At 34.5% G+C, this 25,234-nt stretch overlaps 6 protein-coding genes across 8 annotated transcripts; 4 read left to right on the top strand and 2 right to left on the bottom strand.

Moving 5' to 3' along the window:
• Positions 1-1,318: 1,318 nt before the first annotated feature.
• Positions 1,319-5,041, top strand: MED24 (mediator complex subunit 24). The gene is made up of 4 exons (XM_011309588.1): positions 1,319-1,557; positions 1,661-3,880; positions 3,964-4,254; positions 4,350-5,041. Exons 2-4 carry the CDS (start codon positions 1,683-1,685, stop codon positions 4,945-4,947), a joined length of 3,087 nt encoding a protein of 1,028 aa, XP_011307890.1. The 5' UTR covers positions 1,319-1,557; positions 1,661-1,682; the 3' UTR covers positions 4,948-5,041.
• A 73-nt stretch (positions 5,042-5,114) lies between these two features.
• On the top strand, positions 5,115-6,369 carry LOC105269392 (GDP-D-glucose phosphorylase 1). Its single transcript, XM_011309580.1, has 2 exons — positions 5,115-5,396; positions 5,454-6,369. The coding sequence occupies exons 1-2, from the start codon at positions 5,187-5,189 to the stop codon at positions 6,279-6,281; spliced, it is 1,038 nt and encodes a 345-aa protein (XP_011307882.1). The 5' UTR covers positions 5,115-5,186; the 3' UTR covers positions 6,282-6,369.
• LOC105269393 (uncharacterized) lies at positions 6,284-12,621 on the top strand. The gene is made up of 2 exons (XM_011309582.1): positions 6,284-10,061; positions 10,138-12,621. The coding sequence occupies exons 1-2, from the start codon at positions 6,369-6,371 to the stop codon at positions 12,607-12,609; spliced, it is 6,165 nt and encodes a 2,054-aa protein (XP_011307884.1). The 5' UTR covers positions 6,284-6,368; the 3' UTR covers positions 12,610-12,621.
• Positions 12,586-14,448, bottom strand: Tbp (TATA binding protein). Its single transcript, XM_011309583.1, has 5 exons — positions 13,882-14,448; positions 13,676-13,806; positions 13,364-13,607; positions 13,084-13,282; positions 12,586-12,980 (listed from the first exon to the last, which is right to left on the bottom strand). Exons 1-5 carry the CDS (start codon positions 14,143-14,145, stop codon positions 12,904-12,906), a joined length of 915 nt encoding a protein of 304 aa, XP_011307885.1. The 5' UTR covers positions 14,146-14,448; the 3' UTR covers positions 12,586-12,903.
• Positions 14,449-14,707: 259 nt separating this feature from the next.
• On the bottom strand, positions 14,708-17,768 carry LOC105269395 (zinc finger protein 436). Its single transcript, XM_011309584.1, has 3 exons — positions 17,539-17,768; positions 15,834-17,378; positions 14,708-15,748 (listed from the first exon to the last, which is right to left on the bottom strand). Exons 1-3 carry the CDS (start codon positions 17,701-17,703, stop codon positions 14,909-14,911), a joined length of 2,550 nt encoding a protein of 849 aa, XP_011307886.1. The 5' UTR covers positions 17,704-17,768; the 3' UTR covers positions 14,708-14,908.
• A 474-nt stretch (positions 17,769-18,242) lies between these two features.
• Positions 18,243-23,717, top strand: RanBPM (Ran-binding protein M). 3 transcript variants are annotated; one of them, XM_011309587.1, is made up of 8 exons: positions 18,243-18,684; positions 20,122-20,477; positions 20,580-20,767; positions 20,929-21,041; positions 21,100-21,540; positions 21,647-21,964; positions 22,054-22,237; positions 22,336-23,717. In XM_011309587.1, exons 1-7 carry the CDS (start codon positions 18,477-18,479, stop codon positions 22,185-22,187), a joined length of 1,758 nt encoding a protein of 585 aa, XP_011307889.1. In that variant the 5' UTR covers positions 18,243-18,476; the 3' UTR covers positions 22,188-22,237; positions 22,336-23,717. The 3 variants fall into 3 exon arrangements, with proteins under 3 accessions (XP_011307889.1, XP_011307887.1, XP_011307888.1); XM_011309585.1 differs by having other exon boundaries at positions 22,323-23,717; XM_011309586.1 differs by having other exon boundaries at positions 22,314-23,717.
• The last annotated feature ends 1,517 nt before the right edge of the window (positions 23,718-25,234 follow it).

Below are 25,234 nucleotides of genomic sequence, written 5' to 3'. Positions count from 1 at the left end.
TACCCGTTAGCAGACTCGGTAACTACCGCAGTAGCAGTCCCGCTGTCGAATACCTCGAATGAGGTATACCTCGTGAATACCTCCTCAATTGTTCTCCTGATACTTTTTCAAAAATTTCGAATTTTCAAATTTCAGTGAATATTTTCTTAATCTTCATGCTCCCCTGATACATTTTTGAAAATTTTGAATTTTTCAATTCCAGTGAATACCTTCTCAATTGTCATGCTCCTCTGATACTTTTTCAACAATTTTGAATTTTATAATTTTCGTGAATACCTTCTCAATTATTATGCTCTCCTGATACTTTTTCAAAAATTTCGAATTTTTCGATGTCCATGAATACCTCCTCAATTGTCATGCTCTACTGATACTTTTTCGAAAATTTCGAATTTTCACATTTCAGTGAATACCTCCTCCACTTTCATGCTCCCCTGATATTTTTTCAAAAATTTTGAATTTTCAAATTGGTATTTTACTGAAACGTGAAAATTCTAAATTTTTGAAAAAATATTAGGGGAACATGAACATCGAGGAGGTATTCACTGAAATTGAAAAATTCGAAATTTTCGAAAAAGTATCAGGGGAATATGAAAATCGAGGACATATTCAATTTTTAAACAAGATGTCGATTGATTAGTCGTTTACAAAAAAAAATTGCAATCATTTTGATTCAAAAAAAAAGGATGGTGCTGGAATCGAACCCTTTTTTTTTTCTTAAAGAGTTTATTTATTTAGTCAAGAATCGAACATAGGAATTGAGCGAGAGTCAATAACACTCGGACAGAAGAAGGAAATGCTTGAAAATACATGGCTGTAGGACAGCAACTCATAAATCTAATTTATGTGAGCTCAACTGGAATCGAACCCTAGCCGTTCGCGTGCTAGCCAAGCACGCTGCCGATTAGACAACGCGTTCATTAGAATAGTATAGTTTCATTAGTAGTATATCTTCAATATATTAAATAATTTTGTCCATTTGAAATTCCACAAGATGTGGCTTCCCCCCTCCGTTCGTTTTACAGTCGGCTAAATTTCAGTTAAACAAATAAAAAACAAAAAGCATTCATTCCCCACACTCTATCTCTACCTCTCCTACGCCGTTATCGACACTCAGCCTCGTGCCCTGCCTTATTCACGGGTACGACCTCTGATTGAGTTCCGCAACCGCCGCTCGGAAAGTCGCTGTTGAACTTTTGCCGTAAACGTTACTGATCTCCCCTATATAATCTGTGTATATACCCCCACTTTACCTCCCACCTCCCACCTCTAAAGAATAAAATATCCTCCAATTCCCTTCAATCTTCAGTTGAGCGTCAGACCTAAGAGTGATGCCAGAGAGAAACTCTCTTTAAAATAGTGTCTGGATAATTGTTCTAGAATAACATTATGAGAGTTGGCATGTAACGGGACAAAAACATTTCTAATAATATTACTATTACAGTTATAAAATCTAATTATTACCTCTCAACGAAGTTAAAGTTTAATAAATATTGTGAAATCAAAAAATTCTTGACAAGCTTTCTAGCTCTTCAAGTTTAATGACACATGAAAGATGAGGTATTTGTCCCATATTAGTACTTATATTATTGAAACAAAAAACGATAAATAAATGATGTGAAATCAACATAACAGATATGAAATTTTTGGTTATGATTTCCAGTAAAAAAAAGCATAGGTGAATAATGCGTGTTCTACTGCTCACATCACCAGCAGCAGCACTACAGCCGGTAGCACCATCACTATCATCAGCAGTATCACCAATAGTAACAACAGTAGCCCTTACAATGGAGACCAAAGTAACAAGCAAAACAGGTAGCCTAAAGGCACTTCTACTTCGTGCTTGGCGCGAACGCTGGAGTGATCTACAATGGGGGATAAATATAAAAACGATCCTTCCTCGTGGAGTGAGTGGAGATGTATATAATCTGGCAGATTGCATACTTCAACAGGCTCTAGTAGGGCCTGGACCAAACGAGTTAATTCTCTCATACCTCAAACACTCATTGAGTTCACAATTAGTCTCATATGCTGCTGTGCTCCAACGAATCAGTAAATACGATGGCTTTCATAAGCCTCATTGTATCATTTGTCTATTAGAATTTCTGGAAACAATTCAAGTGGGTATAACATGTCGAGGAAGGCCGGAGGAAGATTTTTTGGCTGCCTCTGTATTATCAATTGTTCATTGGTTACTCGACTGCTATATACAAAACTTGATAAAACTACCCCAACAGACAACGACAATTGGCCAAGCTATCAATTTAACGGAAAAGCCAGCGAATATTTTGAAGCAAATGTTGAGTTCGGATTTTCTGTGTGCTATGATATATCTTGCTAAGCATGATGATCGAGATCTCTATCTTGAAGTTGTAAAAAAATGTCAAGAGATTGAGGCTTATCACAAAACAAATGGGCCAAAGTCACCACCGATTGAGGAGTCATTGAAGAAATTGATAAATTTTGAAATTGATAGTGTTATTCTGCCACTTTCTGCAGATCCTCCAGTGGAATCTATAACCTATTGTTTACAGCCAATGTTTGTTGTTCAAGTATTATTGAATGCTAGTACTGAAACAACAATATTTGTCAATCAATTCCTCATGATTCAAAGATTGAAAGGCTACAGTAATGCCCGATTATATTGTGAAATAATAAGAGCTTGTTTAATGTGTCTGCATAATGCTATTGGAACAGTTAAAGAATCGCAGTGGGGAGCAGTGACTTTTCTAAAATTACCTTCAATATTGAGAGATCTTCATGTCAATACACTATCCAATCAAGATGAAAAATTTGAATACTCTCAGGATATTGTGGATGCATTTGAACTTATTTTTCAACTTACACCATTGTTGGATATTATGGATGCCACATGTTCGTGCAACAGTATCGAGTGTCTTCTCACTGAGCTGCAGAAAGTTAATTTAGTAACGGATAAACATGTTAAACAATTGAGTGGACGTAGAGAAGGGATTGTAGCAGCTCTGCAAAAATTAGAATCATCAAGCTCACCGACATCATCCATTATGAAAGTAATAATACGTGCTGAGCCAACATTAGCTGGTATATTGAAAACATTGAGTGCTGATTATACTAAGATTCAAGAAGCATTACTGAGTATGTTGTGTCAGGTTCTTAATGGTAAAAGTTTAGATTTGATGTTATCAGTGGCGACTGTGCAAGGTTCTCTCAAGACTTTAGTATCAAAATTGATAAAATTCAATGAGTGCAGCAAGCAAATCAACGAGCCTGTGCCAGGAAAAACAGCAGCTACCAGAGCCATGCTTTTTGATATATCATTCCTCATTTTATGCTGCATTGTACAAACCTATGGCTCCGACATTGTTCTCGAAGAGGGTGGAGATTCATTCTTTGAGCAATGGGTGCGAGAGTGTATGCCAGAGAAAAATAAGCCAAAGTCACCGCAAAAAATGCTTCACAATATAGACAGTACACGGGTCGATGCCCTTTTAACCCAAATAACATCAGCCGAGCCTGATTTCAAATCAAGTAATGTCAAATGGCACGTTACTTGTCAAAGTGCTATGGGTGTTGTTCGGGAATTACTGTGTGCTTGGGAAGGTGGAGTTTTGAGTGCTGCTGATGTTAAAAGAGCACTCGATGGACTGAGATCAGCGGCTTGTTGTCTACCTGTTAGTGCAACTGCTTGGCTATGCGCTCATATGGGTATTACCCATGAAGATGCTCGACTTAAACCTCTGAACATGGTACAGCAATTCGTAACACCCCTCCCTAATGATGAAATGCAGGATAATTTCAAACACGATACATCCAGTCTTATGTTTCAAATCATAAGGAAAATGCAGTACGACGTTCATCCACCAACTCAATCAAAAACAAAGGCTCTCACGGTGTCTCATAGGTATTCATTCATTATAAATATTTATTATCTTATATTCTTATATTTTTATATATGTATTCATTTCAATTATTTTATTTTTTCAGTATTATTTCCAAGCAACCGATATTGGAGCAATTGCAATCTGTGTGGCAAGATATTCAAGAACGTGGTTGGATCACCATTCAGTCCACACAAACATTGGAATCTCTTCTCAACACTGGTGGCACTCTTTGGTTCGTTGCCAATCTCGTCAAGGAATCATTGAAATTCAGAAATCGCGAGGAACTCGATCGTGCCATCGATCTCGTATTTGCCATCTTCCATTTAGATATTGAACACTGCACTATCAATTTGCTCAATCACGTACTGCCACAGTACCTGTACAATTCATTGCAGTAAGTTCAAATAATATATCTCCTATTGTCGCCAATAGTATGGATTTTTTAAAATATCTATAACTATAATTCTACCCATTGTTTCTTGTTTTTAGAGGTGAGGAATTAGTGGAGCCGCAGTCATTTCAATTGGCTAAACTCTGCGTTTATTCTATTCTCTCGACTCTGGAATATAATAATTCCAATCCTGAAAGATGTAATAATCGAAAACGAACTCGACGCGATATGGAATCCGAGGAATTGGAGAATCTATGTGGCCAACCGGCTAATAAAATATTACGACTCAATGAAGCTGGTGATTCGAATACTCTATTTGGATCGAATTCACCCCAAGCACAGGGACCAACAAATGGCCAAAAATCAACTGTCCTGAGGGATCCACTCATGAGTACACTAAACGACTTGTTCAAGTCATTCAGTTACTTGGCAGGACGGGATGGCGAAGTATCACAGCAGACGCATTTTATTTTGCAATTTTTCAAAATTATGGTGCATTGTGGCAAAGACCGAACTCGTGTTGTACTTCAAGCCATTCCACAAACCCTCATCCCCTGTTTACTCAAAGCCTTACCAGAGCTCTTCACAACAGATCTTCTGCTTAGGCTCTACGACATTCAGACAGTTCCTGGAAGAAAAGCTATGGCTAGAGATCTGTGTATGCTGAGAAATATTAATTTAAAACCAATTAAATGAATTTTTCTATGCAATAGGAATCAACATGTTCCCTTGACGAGTGAAAACCAATGTAAACTTGTTGTGTGAGTAAACAAATTGTTTAAGGATCAAATTTTTATGTTGTCTTCATTCTACGCGCACCTTTCTATAAGAAATTTATTGAAACAGTAAGATCTCTCATCGGAAAACATAACCACACATTCATCGACAAAGCTGTTTCTCAATTGCTCCCTATGTAAAATAAAATAAACCCAATAATGTTATCATCTGGTTCAGTATTTCCAGTATTTCATTACACCGAAGGAGATTTTCAACCAATTCTTAGAAAGGATAACGATAACACATCGGAGTTTGATAAATTAATCGTACAGAAATGGCAGGAGGCTGAAAAAAATAATGTGCTTCGATACAAACTCAATATGAATGATTGCAAACGAATTGGGGGGAACCACCAATTTTTAGCGCAGGTACAAATTCAAATTAATCATTATTTTTGATGATAGTAATTTATGTTGTCTCCACAGTTGAATGTCGACCGAGTTCTTAATCGTCGTCAACCTGAGAATATACAATCCATGAATATGCCATCAAACCCAGATCGCTTTAATTTTACAAAAATCAGTGATGAGGAAATATTTTTTGACATTGATGTTGGAGATGGCAACAATATTATAGCTGCAAATGTCAGTCCTATAGGTTTTGGCCACTGTCTATTCTTACCACATAGATTTGAATGTCTTCCACAAGTGGCCACTGAATTGAGCCTCAGAAAAACTATTGAATTACTATTACTAAGCAATTCTCCATATCTACGAGGTGTCTTCAATAGCTTATGTGCAAATGCCTCTGTAAACCATTTACACTGGCATCTTTACTATTTAAAACACGAAATGTTGCTAGAATCCATGGAACTTCTCTCAGTCTCCAACAAACTCTGCATCATTGAAAAAAAAAATTATCCTGCACCAGGCTTTTGTATTAAATGGTCAACTTTTAACAATAATGTAAAATCCTTTGCAAACATGGCGTTCAAGATTTTAAATTACTTACAAAAACATGAAATCGCACACAATGTTTACATAACACGAGCAAAGAGTTTATCATCGAAAAACATTGATGGTCTTTATGATGATATGAGAATTTACATTTGGCCACGACAATCCGTCAGTGGGATCAAAGATACAACAGGAATTCATACAGCATCTTGTGAATTGTTTGGGCATTTAAACATACGAAATGAAGAGTTTTATCAGCAATTAACAGAAATTCAAGTAGATAAAATACTAACAGATACTGTCTCAAATGTCTTTGACCAAGTTCTCAAGGATATTATTGATCTAACAAATGAGTGAATGGCATATATGTATGAAATAACAAATCACTATGACAACAAAACATTTTTCACAATGTCAGTCTCTGGATAAAAATAGAATTACACAATGGATAGTAATAAATTGATAAAAACAGATAATGATGTATTTCCGGAAGATGATTATCAAGAGAATGCAAGTGAAACTCAAGTACAAATGCCGCACGATAGCGATAATAACGTTCCTGATGATGAATGTGTGGAGAATGGAAGTGTGATAAATAGTCCAGTGCAATTTAATCATTCCTATGGATACGATTGTCGTAGATACTTCAATCTCTGTGTTCCTGATCCAAATACATTGATTTTTTCATCTGGAGCTTTTATTCATTTTTATGATGTTGTAAACAATAGAGTAACATTTAAAAGGTGCTCGATGGGCACCGGAATAGGTCATATAGCGAAGAATCCTCAAGAGTCTCATATAGCTGTTGGTGAAACAGGTGAAAACCCACCAATAATAATTTACAAATGGCCTAGTATGAATGTAATAACAGTTCTGCAAAATGGAACGAAAAAAAATTATTCGCACTTGGCGTACAGTCCTGATGGTAAATTACTATTATCCCAGGGCTGCAGTCCCGATTATTTAATAACAATATGGAATTGGATTAAATCAATACCTTTGTTAAGGTGTAAATCTCACGAGCAGGACATCCATAATGCTATTTTTTCACCGAGTGTTCCTGGGCATTTGGTAACAAGTGGATCGGGTCATATTAAATTTTGGAAAATATCAAAAACATTCACTGGACTTAAACTTGAAGACAAATTAGGAAAATTCGGGAGAACTGAGATTTCGGATATCATAGGTCTTTATTCAATGCCAGATGAGAAAGTGATATCTGGTTGTGAATGGGGAAATATTCTCATATGGGAAGACGGTCTCATCAAATTAGAAGTGAGAAGAAAGAATAATAAACCGTGTCATTTGAAGATGATTACACAATTTGAGTATTACAATGGCGATTTAATGTCAATTGGCATGGACGGGTGGCTGAGGGTCTGGTCGTATGAGACAATTGATCAGACAGATGTATCTCAGGACAAAGGATTCATTGAAATTGAACCAATAAATGAATTTGAAGTGAATATTGAGAGGAATCTCATTGATGTGTCATTGACATCCACAATGATCATGTCGTTAAAGAAAAAAGATCCAAAAAATGATAATGATAAAGAATGGTATGCACAAGATGGTAATGGAGGCTTATGGCTAGTTGATTTGTCAACATTTGATGATCAGACTGGAAAGAGTGACGAGGAAAATGGAAAAAATAAAAATGCAACTAGACAATTATTGAGATGTCATGCAGGTCCTGTTATGGATATGAGCGTATGTACTTGGAGTCATTATCTAGCAACTATTGGATCTGATTGTTATCTTCACATTTATAATTATGTGGCTAAGAAGCTCATTATAACTCACAAATTTAATGATGAAGGAAGCTCAGCTGTATGGCTACCATGCTCTCTTGATAAAACTGGTTCTACTATAATATGTGGTTTTCATAGTGGAGTAATTCGTGTTGTAGCTGTTGCTATCGCCTCATCTGATAATTATGAACCTCCGACAGCTACTAGAGAAAATAAAACTCATTTAAACTGTCTTCAGTTAATTCAAGTCGTTAAACCACACACTAACGAGGTAACAACTCTCACATTAAATGTTTCATCAAAATTGTTAATAACTGGCAGTGAAGACTCGACAATTTTTTTATTTTCTATTCAAAATTATGCTGAACGTATCAATTTAATACCAATTGGTTTTATAAAAGTGCCATCGGGTATCACGCGCATTAATTGGAAGCCTGATAATTCATCAACAATTTTAATTGGCTGCACAGCAGGTCATTTCGGTGAAATTGAATTACCGAAACAATTACCACTGCATAATAAGGATCGCCAGACATATCAATTGGATGACTATCAGGCGAAATTTTTTAAATTTCGGTCGATTAAATCTGCACTCAAACGTGAAATAGTTAAACAGCAGGTTGAAAAACAAGCGATGGAAAGATTGGAAGCAATGAAAAAGAAGTTGGAAGAATATAAATCACTGAATCCTGGTGTTGATATCGATGAGGAAGTATTTCTAGAAGATATTGAAGATCCTTTACCACTTCCTGATATTTATGTACCAAGTAAACCGAATCCTGTGCAGAACATTGATTACACTAATACTGGAAATATCTGGATATCAATGGGTGGATATGATGCTGGCTATATCTACGAATATCCCAGTATAAAAATTGAACAAACAAATAATAATCAGAGTGAATATTGTATTGAGGAAGTCGAGCCTTTGAAAGCCACTCCGTTGCAAGACGCTGACGATTTGGAATTGCAAAGTTTTTTACTTTACAATGATACATTCATCATCTTGGGTATTCAACATGGACAACTACGTATTTGCCGTGTAGATCCCAATAATTTTACAAATTTTTCCCATCACTTGTGCTTACCTATGCACGACTATTATCATGGTTACATGAAGAAAATATTGTTGAGTTATGATGAGCAATATTTATTTACCTGCGGTTATGATGGAAACATTTTTTCGTATCTTGTGAATTTTTGTGAAGTGGATTCATCGGTTAAAATTCAATTTGAAAGTCATGATAGAACTAGTGTAGAAATCCGAGGAATTCAGGAGAAAGAAGTTGATGATATCAGAGATGTGAATTATCCGAGCTTAGAACAAGTATTAATAACAGCTGAATCAAATAGGATTATGACAGTCACCAAGAAAAATAGAGACGACATGTATCACTTGTTACGGAATTTGACTAAAGATTATCAGGCAATAATGGAGCGTAATAAGGCCTTGATAAAGTCTCAGCAGATTCCCCCCAGTAATTTTATATTGGACAACCGAATTGTCAATGATTTGAACTCTCAATTGAAATATGAAATGGATTTGATAACTCAGCGAATGGCATTTAAACTTGAGAAGAGTAAATTAATTCTTAAAAAATTAATGGATCATTTCGTATCACCAATCACTTGCCTTCCATTTGCTGTTTGTCGGACGTCTAAGCCAGATAAAATTATCCACTCAGTAAAGGAAAAGAAACTTGATGAAGATTTCCAGATTAAATATGCGGACATTCTCCAGAATATTTCCCAGACTGAAGATTCACGGAAATATTCTCAAGATAATCATTTGAAAATGGATAAAAGTGAAGATCAAGAAGAAGAAATGAGCAATAAAGAGGAAGAAATAAAGGGAAAAATTGATGGTATAGTTAGCTATCTACAGGATCAATATCGCCTTTTACCGGATGAGGGGAAATTAACGGTAGAAATGAAGCAGATATTAAGGCGTTACAATGTTAAAAGAATTCAAATGGAAAAGAGAGCTAAAGAGTGGAAAATAATGCATGAAAAAAAACCAGATCCCAATTGCGATCATCCAGATGACGTGCGAAATGTTGAAAATGCCAGGAACACAATTGGTGATTACAAATTGAAAGTTTCATCGGATTATAACAGGAAGTGTCAACAAGAACAGGAAACAACACTCGTCAAATACAAACAATTATTGGATTGTAGAAAACAGTGTCACTATTTACGCGAGGTATTCAATGACAGATTAAAGTCTGTAAGATCAAAAAAAATATCTATTCAAAATGAAATTGATAACTTAGCAGTTAAAAAATTGCATTCAATACATTCAGAGATTGGAAAAAATTCTATAAAGGAATTACCAGAAATGAGACAAATCGATGATTCTATCGAATATCCGGAGAACAATTTGAAAGTGAGTAAATTTCAATTTTAATTATCAATGAATTATCAATGAACAGTTTTTATTTTAAATAAATGAATTTATACAGATGGAGAAGTACGTTTCTATGGGTGAAAAAGTGAAAGAGGCACGGCGGCAAAAACAATCGATAATTGAAGAAACAATGGAACAGGGTTTTGATGAAGAATTAAAAATGATTATAACTGATGAAAGTATTTTGTCATATTATTCAGAGTTGGTACCGACTTCGTTGAATATGAGGGACAAAAAACGAATAAAGGAAGTTGAAATAACGGTGCCTGAGAGTGTGCAAAGGATAATGGAAGAAAATGATCGAACGATAACACCATGGGAGAGAGAGATGAAGACAGTGCGTTTATCAAGAAAACTATACGAACAAGATTGTATAATAAAGAATATTGAAATGAAATATGAAGAAATAGATCGAGAACTGGATGAATTGGAGAATGATAGACTAGCTGTACACGTAGACGGTGTCTATTTTGAATTGTACAAACTGACATTAAATCAAGAACTGCTAGTTCTTCAAGATTGTGAAATAATGGAGAACTCACTGAGGGAAAAGGTAAATAATAAAATACAGGATAAACAAACTACTGTCGATAAATTACAATTGACTATGAAAAATATTGATAAGAAAAATCGGTATATCAAAATGATGCAGACAAAAATTAAAGAACAAACAGGATATTTTATGAATGCAGTACATGATAATAAATATTCAAAATTTTTGACAAGAATTTTCAAAAAAAAGATTAAAACTAATACAAGTACGGGACAGCAAGCAAATTCTTCCAATCAAGATAGCTCCGATAGTTCTGATAGTTCTGATGAAACTAGCACGGACGAACAATATAGTGACGGTAGTATTGATATCCATAAGATTGCATTAACTACTTTTGATGAAAATGTCTGCCCGACAGATTGCTCTCAAGAATTGTATGATTTAGCATTTTCAATGCGTTTAATGCGTCACAATAATGAAAACGAAATTCGAGATGAGCAAAAAAATGTAGAAACTCTAATGCGAGAAGTCGAATATTATTCTAAACAAATTCAATTAATTGAAGCTGCTCTGCAGAGTAATGAAAAAATACTAAATGATTTTTTGTATGATAAGCAATGTAAGTTGAATGATATCGATATTACTTTAACACTGAATTTCCATCAACTTGAACATTTCGTTGACGATGATAATTTAGAAAATATATTCAATTGTGTTGTCTTTGATATGACGAGATTATCACAATTGTATACCAGAGTCGGTGAATTGCAGCGCGAAACATACGATCAAACAATAAGGCATAAACAATATTGTACCCATTTGCATAGAATGAATATAGACTGCAAATATATGAAAACTCAGATTAAAAAATTGAAAAGTGAAATTAACGGTGAAATGATAAAGAAATTTGGATGTCCAATCGCCCTTGCTTCACTTTATGAAGCAGTGATAAGAAAACTTATTTATAATATAAGAGCAAATATGAATGATAATTTGACGTATGAGAAGCAATTTAAGTGTCTGAAGGAGAGATACGATGAGCATATTTTAATATTGGAAAATCTCATCAGAGATAATACTGAAAAGTTGAGTATTCTCACGGTTTTAACGGAGGAGCAAATGAAATTTCATAAGATAATTAAAAAATCACCGCAGTCATCAAAAAGTATATTCCAAAGTGAACTTGAGTGGCGTAAAGATTTATGTAAGCTCGAGAGAATTATTATCCGTCAGAAGGAGCAGAAGGAATTTTTCCGGAATGATGTGAGAAATTTGAAACTTAAAATACGCTCTCTACCTCCCATAGTAACGCGAGAGAAGTACCCTTCGAGTGTTAATAAATTTTTAAATAAAAATAGTAGTGAACAGGAAGCGACGGCATCTGTCAAGGATCAGCATGACTCACGAGCGAAAAAAACAATATGTGAAATGCTCAAAGATAAGCATGATTCGGTCTTTCGCATAGTTAAAAATTTATTGTTGAAAATTATTCATCAGTATGTGGAGGGCCAAGAAGCTGATAGCATTGTTGATCTTTTTTTCCACGAAATTTTGAAAAGGCAATCAAATGTTTCGAGCGATTTTATTGACAGTTTCATGGATATATGTGAGAAAATTGAGAAAAGAATTGAAGAGATCGCGACAACCACCGGAATTGCCGATAAAATACGGGAAATTATTGTTGAATATGCGAATGAAATAATTTCACAACTTGAAATTGAATCCCAAGGCGTTGGAGTTGGTTCTGTAGAAATATCTTGGAATGTTAAACCAAAACTTGATGAATTTTTGGATAGTATGAAAATTAAAAAAGATATTACTACTGAGGTATACGTAATGAAATTTTTAAAGATGGAAATGGGTGTAGAGCTTGCGACTGATTATGTTTTAACAAAATTATCTAAAAAACCGGACTCAGAGACAATGATAGCATTTCGCGAGCACGCATCGAGAACACTAAGGGAAATTCAAAAACATATAGATGGAGAATCAGAAACTGAAACTACTGTACAAAGCTCAAACTCTGGCCCGTAATAGCATTTATTAGCGACACATTAAAAATTATTCGAAATTAAAAAGAATATGTATGAGAAATCCATGTAAACAATGTAGTTTTATAAATTCTTATCAACAAATATTCATTTGACAAGTTTTCGACTCATCAACAATTGTCATATTCATTACCACTAATAACTGTAAATGTACATATACTGTAATCATGAATTGATAAGTCCCGGAATCGAGTCCATATTTTTGTGGTTTGTATTTGACGATAAAAATTGTGTAAAGTCTCATACAATAAAAGTTCAGAATCACGAAACGAATGTGTCATTGTTTCTTGAAACTCTTCAAAATTGGATAGATATTGTCAAATGCTTCATAGATCTCTTGCCGTACTTTTGCACCTGTAAAGTCAATGAGAAAACCAATTTAATAAAAATACAGGAAAAAATGGGGAAGGATTACAGAAATTATAATTATAATTGAAAATATTCATATTTCTCATACCTGTAAGGACCACTTTCCCTGAGACAAATATAAGTAATACAATTCTCGGTTTGACCATGCGATAAATTAATCCAGGGAAGAGTTCAGGCTCGTACGAGGAGAATTGACCATGAGTCAAAACCAATCCTTCCAATCTAATTGGGAACTTTACATCACAGCTGCCCACCATGTTCTGTATTTTAAAATCCAGAAACTTTGCCTGGAAAATTATACAAGAATTATAGAACGCATCATTTTCTTGACTTAAGACTTGACATTGTATAGCAGAATAAGTACTAACTGGAAATCCAAGTTTTTGAATTATTCTGGCATACTTCCTTGCTGCTAATCGAGAATCTTCCTCACTCTTAGCCCCAGTGCAAACCATTTTTCCACTGCTAAATATGAGTGCCGTTGTACGTGGCTCACGAATCCTCATTATAACCGCAGCAAATCGTTTCGGATTATATTCAGCATTCCTAGCATGAAGTGCTATTTTCTTCAAATCTAGTTTACAATTCAAATTTACCGTAGACACTATATTCCTATAATAATATAAATTATAATAATCAATTTGACAGTGCGCAATTGGGGGGTAATATAGAGATATTACTGTAATTGTGGTAGAATTCCAGGATCAGCTGATGCTGGAGTCATTGGTGTCATTGGACCAGGTGTTGATGGACCCATCGAAGCTGGTGCTATTTGACTGGAGGGCTGTATTATTGGTGACATCATATTTTGCTACAACATTTGACGTTATAAATTCCCAGTAGGTGAATATTATTTGGATTACTGTTTGAAATTTAGGGTACATACTGGGGTCTGTGGTTGCATTAAACTTTGTGGAGTTGCAAAAGAAGGAGTTGGAGCGTAAGTGTGCATTGTTCTTTGTGGCGTCAACATTAACATTCCACTCTGTAAATTTGGACTCATTGTGTGCAATTGTTGTAACTGATATTGTTGCTGTGATTGCTGCTGTTGCAAAGCATTCGGTAGAATTTGTTGATCCTCTTCTGGTTGATGTAAAGGAGTTCCAATACTAGGGATACTGAACCCTGGGCTCGGTAGCATTTGATCCATTTTTATTAATTCCTCTTGACAGTCTTCTTCGTTTTAATACAATAAAGATAACGATGAAATAAAATAAGTTGCTATTGGATCAAACATATTCTTCCTTGACGATTTTCATTATTTTTGCTCATTACTAATCACAAATACGTAAATCACTATCAATCACAAGTAATAATTAATGAGAAAAAAAAACTATTTACGCGCATTCTCTGTAAGAAATACTTGGTTTAGTTCGGAAATGTCAAAATACTTTTGAAACTTTCATATACAATAGTTTTTTAGGTTAGGATTTTATGGAAGAAAAAGCGCAGAGCGCCCGCGCAATGCGATTAAGGCGCATTTTTAATTATTGTTACTAGCCCACCCCATCCTAGAAAAATTACTAAAGTGACTAATTTGAATTCTATACACGCCAATATAAACAAAGATGAAAAAACTGATAAATTTTGTGTTCTATCTTTTATATGATAATACGAGGATAGTCAAAGGTTGATTAATGAAATAATTGTTTTTTTTTTAAAAAGTCACTATCCCATAAATGCAGTATAAATTTACGAGCAGCATTGCTCATATATCGTCTTTTTTACAAAAATTTATTATAAAATACAATATAATATTTAAAAAATAATTATTTTCTTAATGCTACGTGTAGTTCTTAGGGATAAAATAAGACTATGGAAACAGTACAGTGAATAGAGAAAAAGCATTATTCGTACCGTTCGGAATTGTTTGTTATATTGGTGGTGATGATGGATGATTTTTTTTTGATAATTTATAAAGTTGGATATGTCGTGTAGTAAAAGCTTTTGAATTGTTTGGTATTGACGGAATACAAATTACTACTATCATCTGTAGATACAGGCTGAACAAGATCAGGGGATAGTGATTTTTCTGGTTGAATATTGGGAAGAATAAATTCTGGCAGTGTTGTTGCTTCCGAATTAACATGTTGGATTTCTGGATGAGATTTTTTAGGAGCATAAATTAACATTGTGGAAGGTTGATTGTTCAAAGAAGTTGTAGGATCATCAAGATTGGTAGTTTCAATGGCGAGGGGATAGTTCGAGTTGTTTGATGACAATTGTTGGGCTTTACATTTCTTGGTATGAGCATAGAGAGAGCCAGCATTATTATATCTTTTTGTACATATTTTACATGCGTATGGCCTCTGTCCGGTATGAGTATATGTGTGTTCGTTGAGTGATGTCAACCGTCTAAATGATTTCATGCATATTTGACAGTGATATTTAGCCTCGCCCGTGTGCATAGTTATATGCCGAGCTAAAGTATTGGCCCTTGCAAATGCCCTACTGCAGTACTGGCATATATAAGGTTTTTCACCGCTGTGTGTTCTCAGATGTAGTTGTAAATATGTACTCTTTGTAAATGCACGACTACAAACATTGCATACGTAGGGTTTCACTCCAGTGTGAGTACGCATATGGGCAACTAATGAACCACTTTGAGCGAAACATTTGCTGCACACTTCACAGAGAAATCGTTTCTGAGGCTGCTTGATTCTTTTATGTCGCTCCACATGATTTGTTAATGTCTGACTGTGAGCAAAACTTCTTGGACACATTGGGCACTGATGTGGCTTGTGATTTTTTTCCTAACAATAAGACAACGTACAATTTTATACAAAATTTCACATTTAAAAATTCATTAATAGAAGAACATATTGACTATTTTATTACCTTCTTTCTTTTTTCGGGATTATCACCATCTCTTTTATTTTGATTATCACTATCCGTGTCATTGTCTTCATCGGAAAGGGCAAAAAATTCATTGCTATGTTTAGATTGTTCGTGTTCCTTGAGCTTGTCGGCTCTTGAAAATTCTTTTTGACATGTCGGACAGTTGAATTTCAAACCGCTATGAGTAGAGATGTGTCTCTTGAGATTTCTCTTCGTTGCAAATAATTTTCCACATTGTGTACACTGCAGACCCTCCAAGGGCATATCATCATCTTCAGAATCATTATGAAATCGCCGTTCATCACACTTTTCTTTTGTTCCCACTGATTTTTCCGATTTAATGTACTCCGGATGCTGTTTTGCGTGAGTTGAAAATGATTTTTCATATGTAAATTGTTTTGGACAATACTTGCAGGAAAATTTGATTTTCTTCTTTCTTATTGTACTAGAAGCGTCATTTTCCATACAATTTTTATTCTCCTCGCATGGAAAATTGTCGTCGAGACGATTCACTGATTCAGAATCTTTCTCGCTATTGTGATCATTTGCCACGTGACTTTTCAATTTTTCTATACTCACAAATTGTTGTTCACACATGTAACAGACATATCGATATTTCGTTTTATTCTCTGCAATTTCATCATGTATTTCCATAGTTAACGATTTATCTGGAACATCACGAGCACGATGAGAATCTATTTCTTCCACCGTTTCACAACCAATGGTTTCCTCTGGCTTCACATTAATTTCGCTCATTTCCTCGCTAATTTTCTCACTTCCTTCGTGTTCCTCAATGTCTTTTCTCTCATCTCTACTATTATTTTTAGTAAGTACTAAATAAAATGGTTTTTCTTCTGTATTTATTACTTCCTGTTGCAATCCATCCCGATCCGATAGTACATGATTCTTATCGTTTCGATAATTTTCATCTGCCTCATCGATTGACTTGAATTTCATATCTTCCGTTAATTTTTCAAATTTTTCCGTTTCTACAAACATTCCACTGCTCTCAACGTAGGGAGTAATGATTAAGGATTTTTTTTCATCCTCCATACTTTTCCCTTCCGCACGTTCTTGGCATTGAATTGAATTCTCCTCTTCCCCATCACTATCACCATCATTATTATCGTCTTTGTCTTCATCTTCATCTTCATCATCTTCTTCTCCTTCATCCTCCTCCTCCTCTCCCTCCTCCGCACAATCAGCATCATCATTATTGCCATTATCGTCATCTTCATCTTCATCAGCTGAATTATTCATTCGAAGGTATCCTTCAGGTTGATATTGTTGTTCCGCACTTTCGTTCGTTTGTACTTCATTTTCCCTCATTTGTTTATTAGATATTTCATCGGAAATAGCTTCAGTTATTACTGCATTAACTGGTTGAGCTACTTTATCATCATTAAACATGATCTCCGGTGTTTTGAATGTCTCACGGAATTTAGCGTCAGTTTTTTCTACTTGACATTTGAAATTGTAGGAAATATCCAGCAACTCCCGACAAGAATAGCAAATGACATTGGGTAGTCCATCTCCTTCATGCACCTGAACGAACGAAAAAACAAATATCAATTCAACATTTATCGATATAATTCAATACAATTTCATCTATAATTATAATTATTCAAATAGAACAGTGTGTGTGAATCAACAAAATATGCACTATATCAAACAATATTTGCAACTGAAAAACTGCAAGTCTAACCTGAACTGCAGCGCAAGCCATAATTCTCGAAGATATTTCTCCATCGGACTGAAATACCTGCCAAATATCGCTTGTTTTTTTCAAACATGTTCGACATTTTTCACCGATTAAGTCATCGTTTTCTAAAAAATACTTTGTTGTCAATCTGGGAGTGAAAATTTCCATTGCAAAACCCGTAAATAGTGGCTTGTATATATATGTTGAATGTTCATAATATTATTTATGTTTTACGTCGGGGGTGACAACAAAGCTAAAGCAAATGGAACATAGGGTGCGCTCAGTAATGAATTCCCTAGTGTTTCCCTAGTGCTTCATGCCTAAAAAATCTAAATTTCCGGGTAAAAATCTGAAAAAATATATGAAATTATGCAAATTTCACTGACTCTAGTTATATAATAGAATGAAATACTAAAATCTGTGAAATATAATTCCTAAATGTGGGCATGATGCTTCTAAACATCAGTAATTATTAATTAATTACTAATATTTAATTACAAACGATAATGCATAATATTAAAAATGAATATCGATCATTATGATTTTATCAATTTATTAGTTAATTCATTATCACACTGGCTATGCAGACAGTATTTGATTTAAAAAATTGCCGGGCTCCGAATGTCACTAGATATCACTAGAGCCTCCATAAAACGTCCATTGTAAATGAACTGCGCTTGAGTATCTGCGCATATGTTCGACTCGAATAAAAGTGAATAAGGATGAATAAGTGGATAAGGATAGAAAGCTCCAATACAGTGACATGTTCGGATCTGTCAGAGTCTAAACTACAGGGGAAACGAGGAGATTTAGGGATAAGGGGATCGAGATAATAGATTGTAAAATAGATGTTGAATATATTGTTAAAAACCTAAAGATCGAAATTGATAGAATTTTTTGTTACCAAGTGAAATAAATTGTGAGAGGTAGTGGGGCTGCATATGACAATGATGGCCGCCACCAATGAGGAAACGAGTGTTATGGAGCCATCGAGAATAAATCCAGGACAAAATCAGCCTAGTGACAGACTCAAGATGCTTTATCCAATGGTAAATGAAGAGGAGACACCGTTGCCAAGGTCATGGAGTCCAAAAGACAAATTCAATTACATTGGATTATCGCAAAATAATCTTCGCGTTCATTACAAAGGTATGTGTGTGTATGTATCGAAGCACCTCTGTGATATCCTCTACTGCGATTCATGTTTGACCAATCATTCAACATGACCTTCTGGAACATATATGTACTAGAAATTTTCATCTATTTTATCATAATTCATCAGCATTAATCTCCTGATCCTTCATTTTTATTTCAGCAAACTAATATCCACACATGCACACACGTGCACGAAAAATACACATATATGAACTATTGATTGATATATATAGTCTTCCATTAAATTTTTCGCTTGTTTGTCAGCCACCTAAACAAAGGAATCAGCTGATCGGCCATAGTCTCATTCCACAATGAATTATCTCCATCAAATAATCTCTATGATGTCATAATGAGACAATAATTTAGAAATTATGATATTCATCTCTTGTCAATTAATTCTACGTGTTCATTATGAAAAAGTAGACTAAACCAATGTAGGGGAAAAAAAGGGAATCTGGGACCGCTTTGTGTGCGAGAGTTCTATAATGCCAATGACAGCTGTTTTTCACATATATGTATACCTACACACGGTGAAATTGGGAACTACAGTATAATACTAAATATAAAGGCAATATTATTATTACAGCATGCTTTTACATTGCAGAGTGATTGTGCACCTTCCGCATCGTCATGTTTAATGCTTTCCTCGAGTTTTTGTCAGGGATTTCTATGTAGTAGATATTTTTTACGAAGGACGTTTAAATACATCTTGCCTGTTGACTTGAATATTTCCTGTATTTTGCAGCTTTTTCACTTTTTTTTTCTCATTATAGTTTGTTGAAAGCAAATGAAACTTTGAAAACAAAGTGGTTCTAAGTGAGAGTGGCACAAGTCGTTAACGTAGGATATTAAAAAAATATTGCTATTTTATACAGTGCAAAGTAATGATCGAAGTTTCAAATTTTCGACCAGTGAAATATTTTTCATCGTTTTAAAATTGCATCCGAGACTTTGGATGAATAAAGGAGAGGAATTGATGAAGACTGTTGCAAGTATCGTAGTGAGAGATTGTGTGTAGGGATTGTCGATGCACATCTCAATGAGCGGTTACTCGGCTGACCCAGTGACCTAGAAACGACTTGGCTGTTGATGCATAACTATTGTCTAATCCATCCGGTCTTCCGCATTTAAGAGGAAAATTTGTTCCACAAACAGACGATTAAAAACAGTTAAATAAGTCTAAAAACACAAGAAATTGAAGTGTGTCGATTGATCTGGTAAATATTTTGTCACGTAACGAAAATGATAAAGACATCATTTAGAATATCGAGAGGAACGTTAAAGCTATAATTTCGTATTGCCATTGAAAAGAAAGCTTTATTCTCTATTCTGACATAAACCTATACTTCGGGTTTTGTTTTCTTCCTTTATTTCCTTTTGTTTAATAATCCATTAATAAATAAAACAATAATACTAATTACCTATTGACAGGTTATGGTAAAACACACAAAGATGCTGCCAGTGTTCGTACAACACATTCGATACCGGCTGCCTGTGGACTGTATTATTTTGAAGTGAAAATAGTGAGTAAGGGTCGTGACGGTTATATGGGAATTGGTCTGTCAGCTCATGGTGTCAACGTCAATCGGCTGCCAGGCTGGGATAAACACTCGTACGGTTATCACGGTGATGATGGCCACAGTTTTTGTTCATCTGGTACCGGGCAACCTTATGGGCCAACATTTACCACTGGTGATGTTATAGGCTGTGGCGTTAATTTAGTTGATAACACAGCATTTTACACAAAGAATGGCCATCACTTGGGCGTCGCATTCACAGATTTACCCGTAATTGACAAATTTTTATAATCAATTTTACTCTTGGAATAATTTAGATAATAGATTTTACCTGGAAATATTTTTTTCTTCATTTTTTTTTTCTATTATTAGCCGAATTTGTATCCAACGGTGGGTCTGCAAACACCAGGTGAAGTTGTGGATGCCAATTTTGGTCAAACGCCCTTCGTATTTGATATCGGTGACATGATCAACGAGTTACGAGTTCGCACGAGATTACAAATTATTAATTATCCAACGCCAGATCATGGACAGGGTCAGTGGCAAGCCGTTCTTCACAAGTATGTTCATACACATGTTTTCACTTTTTTTCCTCTCTTTATTTCTTCCCGCATGCTTTTATTTGATATTTCATAATAAACCGAAAAATTAGTGTCAAAATATAAAGAAACAAGTCATCGAATGGAGATTGTGAAATAATAAAAGTTGATAAATTGGACAGAATGGTGTCTACATATCTTGTTCATAATGGCTATTGCGATACTGCCGAAGCATTTGCCAACAGTACGGGACAAGAATTTGAGGAAGATTTCAACTCCATTAAGAATCGACAAAGTAAGTGAGCTCGTTGCGTATTTTAATATGATATAGTAAATTTTGAATTATCTTTCAGGAATTTTGAAGCTCGTTCTGGCTGGTAGAATGGGAGAAGCAATAGATTTAACTAGCCGATTATATCCAGGACTCCTCGAACGTGATCCAAATTTAATGTTTGCCCTGAAATGTCGTCAGTTTGTCGAAATGGTCAATGGAAGTGATTCTGAAGTTTACCAGAGTAATAGTGAAAATCAGACAAGTGTTATACAATCAACCAAAACGTACATCAAATCGTCAACAAACCGAAATATCGACGAGATGAATTTAAATAATACAATTAATGGTGCTGGTGAACCACAATTTATTAATGGTCAAATGGAGGAGGATGTAGATATGGAGGAGAATACAACGACTAACGCAAATAGCATTAAAAATTCAACAAATGGATATCAGAATGGTAATCCCAATGCCAATGCCAATGGCTACCGATGCCAAAATGGTGAAGACATTGACATGGGTAAGCCGACTTATATTTATATTACTACTACTACCTTTCATTACTACCACTGCTATTACCATTGAATCTGTCTATTGAATAATAATGATAATTGAAATAATTACAGAAGTAGATAGTGCCAATCAAATTCAGCAAAATGGCAATTCCAGTAATCCACCAGTTTCTGTGGCGAAATGTATAAAGAAACAATTGTGCGGGGGTAACAAGCAGGCAATTGAAAAAATGCTTGAATTTGGACGGCAATTATATTCACAATCAATACATCTTAGGCAGCAGTATGGAAAAAACGAATCGAATAAAAAAATGCTCCAAGATGCATTCAGCTTATTGGCTTATTCCAATCCATGGAACTCGCCAGTCGGGTGGCAACTAGATCCACAAGAAAGGGAAACTGTTTGTGCTAGACTCAATTCAGCTATTCTAGGTAAATTCTTTTTCTATTCTATAGCATTGATAGCTCAATGTTTTGACAGATTATTATTGAGTATCTCTCTTACCTGTATTTATTTTCAGAGTCAACGAATCTCCCACGACGACCACCACTAGAGGTTGCAATATCGCATGCAAAAGAATTGGTACGGTTGATGTCAAGTGCCGGGTTGGGTGCTTGTGGTTTTGCGGTAGTCGACAATATTATTCAGTATTGACGGTGCCTGCCTCTGCCACCACGACCACCCCTGCTACCTGCTCGTGTATGGTAACTATTTTCCACGATTCCTCTATTCCATTAATTAATGCAATTTTATAATAATAGTTTGTTCTCTACATTTTTGAATAAGGAGAATCTTCTAATAGGTGGAAATGGATCGTGGAGCAGACAATTCATTGTTATCCCAGCAACTTGGTGATGTAGCGCGCGTGCCTCCAACTGGACAAAAAAATAAATCATTACAATATTAACGAGCCCAATACATACATGATGAAAAATTATAATATTAATAATTATAATGAAAATAATAATTGTAAGATGATTCAAATTTTTGTCAGTGATATGCTCGGAAAGATCTCACGCCCCAAATACAGGAGATTATGCATCAATTGAATTTTCCAATGGAAAAATTACGATACGTAAGAACAAATATAATTATTGAAAAAAAAAAAACAAAATAAAAATGGTAAACGCTCAGGCCTGCCACCAAAAATGATACTCGATGCTCCCTCGTAATGCAAAAAAATTCTGGAGGAAGAAAAACGTTCAAGGATAAAGGAAATAAAACCAAGGGTCAATTTGGTATTTGCAGATTCAGACGTTATCTGATGCCCATACTTATAGAGAAGAAACTGCCCACCTGTATTTTGTTTAATTCGAGTTAATCACAACCATTCAACAATTATTGTTTTTCGGTCCTTAATAATTAAAATGATAAAAACTATCTTTGGGGGAACAAGATTCTAGAAACTTCATTGTCGTAGTCATCAAATCAAACTTTATGTTTATATGATATAATTCATTATGAGATAGCTAACAATACAGAGAAACGAATGAAAAAAAAAATAAAAACACTTAATTAATAAGTCATTGTTTTTTATATGCGAACATAGTGTATTAAATTATATATTATTGAAGGGAGAAAAATTGCAATAAGGATAATATGATGAACAGTCGTATGCAGCTGGGCATAAGTGTGCGTTTAAAACAATTTAGAATCTTTAAATCATTTAGGATTAAAATGTAGGATTAATTAAATTATAAAAAGCAAAAAATAAGCATTATTATGTTTTGTCATGTACCTTAGATAGAGCTATGATACTGGAATATGAGCTAATACAGCGGTAATTTTAACAGGATGATCATTTTTTAAAATATGTTTCGATTGTGTTCACTATCAGCTCACAATCATATTATTGGAAATATTGGTACATTTGGAAAATAGAAAAAGAAAAAAAAAATTAACAAGTTGACTGCCTTCATTGCGGCTGGAATCGGAATATATTGAGTCGACCATACCCTAATTACCATATATATCATTTCTTTAATCAATTGATTTCGTAAATTTCTAACGTTTTTTTCCTTACTATCAATTAAAAATTCCTGTTCATCATGTAAACATTGTGTATTTTTATGATCGATATGCTTTAAGTTTCCTACTTTCACCATCCGATTTTACATAATTGTTTGTTTTCGCGGCTTTTATGTCATGAGTTTGAAGATATAGGAAAATATATGTATAATATAAAACAACTCTCGTAAATTTAATAAAACACCAACTTTTCCATTTTTATTAATTTATCGGCGTAATCGAGTTGACAGTTGTCGAAAGGCATAAATAATTTTTGAATTTCGCGGTTCAGTTCGCCAATTGAAAACAAGCCCGACGATTTAGAGGGATGTAAATAAGAAAAGAAAAATGGCGATTTAGTTCCGCAAGTCGCAGCTGTACAGTCGGGGGACAGTTTGACACATTAGATAATATAACCGTTGAAATTATACGAAAGGAAGGAAATAATATAGCGTAAAGAATTAACAATGATTGATCATACATTTGTTTTCCTGGCAGCTTACACTGCTTATATCGTGTGGATGCACAAAACTGATTTCATGAATGGAGAAAGAGATTTTTTTGGGCCGAGACCTAGACTTGGTCCATCGAGGAAACCGAGGGTAGGCGATTTTAAATATCATTACTATTATCAAAGGAAAGGTGTTTCGAAATAATTGAGTTACTTGGATCATTTAGGTTAAACCGAATGAGTCCAAATGATATTAGAAATTGAAATATGTATGTTTTTTCTTTTAGGAACTTGTGAAGGGAAAATCTGACTCTTAGAGAATAATACTGGAGGAAAAGCAATTATTGATTGGTATTTCCAATTGTTTCTCAATTACCTCAGTGGCTGAAGAGAATCAATGTAACCAACTGTTCGGCTCTATGTAAATGTCTTCATTTGATTCATAGTAGAAAATAAAAGTTATGGAAAAATGATACTTACCTTCGAGTTGAATTGATGAACGACTGAGGACCGAGGGAGAACCGGGGAATAAGAGTGAATTGAAAAATAATTTCCCACTTTTGAAAGCACATTTTTTTCCTTTTTTCTTTTACAAATTTTTTTGCTTATCTTCTATCTAGAATATGGACAATAACGAGTTGCTGTGGGCGTATTCCTTGCAAGTAGTAATGTAATAATCTGTGCAATTGTATGTGCAACTCTCCGATTTCCTTTTCATTTGTGTGATGATTAGGGACTTTATTGAGATAATATTGTATTACATGTATTCGCAATATCATCCCAGTCCAATATTATTCATTTCCTTTTTTACTTTATTTTCCTTGATTTAATATAAAGATAAAGAATGCTTACACGAGAGTGAAGAATTGAAAACATTTTAAATTATGGGAGTATGACAATGATGTTTCACTTTACTTTTTTACTCTTACATTATTCATGATGCTTCATTTAATGTTTAAATCCCAATAATACCATCTCCACAATTTATATAAAAAATTCAATTCTTGTCATCAATAACAAATTCATAAATAAAATATCCGGTCGATAGCTTTTTCAGAAGAAGGAAATACTTTAACAGAAATTTAAATTATCCCTTAAGGCCCGGGTGGACTACCTATAGAACGTCATCTTTTGTTTAAATTTTATCTTTCTAGCCTAAAATACATAAAAATTTGGGATAAGTTTTGAGGTCACGAAAATCACTGGACTTGGCATGAAAAAATAATGAAAAAAAAGAGGAAAA

The sequence above is a fragment of the Fopius arisanus genome, unplaced genomic scaffold (genome assembly GCF_000806365.1).
Source record: "Fopius arisanus strain USDA-PBARC FA_bdor unplaced genomic scaffold, ASM80636v1 scaffold00069, whole genome shotgun sequence".
NCBI lineage: Eukaryota > Metazoa > Arthropoda > Insecta > Hymenoptera > Braconidae > Fopius > Fopius arisanus.
Note: the sequence above shows the minus strand (reverse complement) of the source record. Positions and strands in the feature narration are given on the sequence as shown.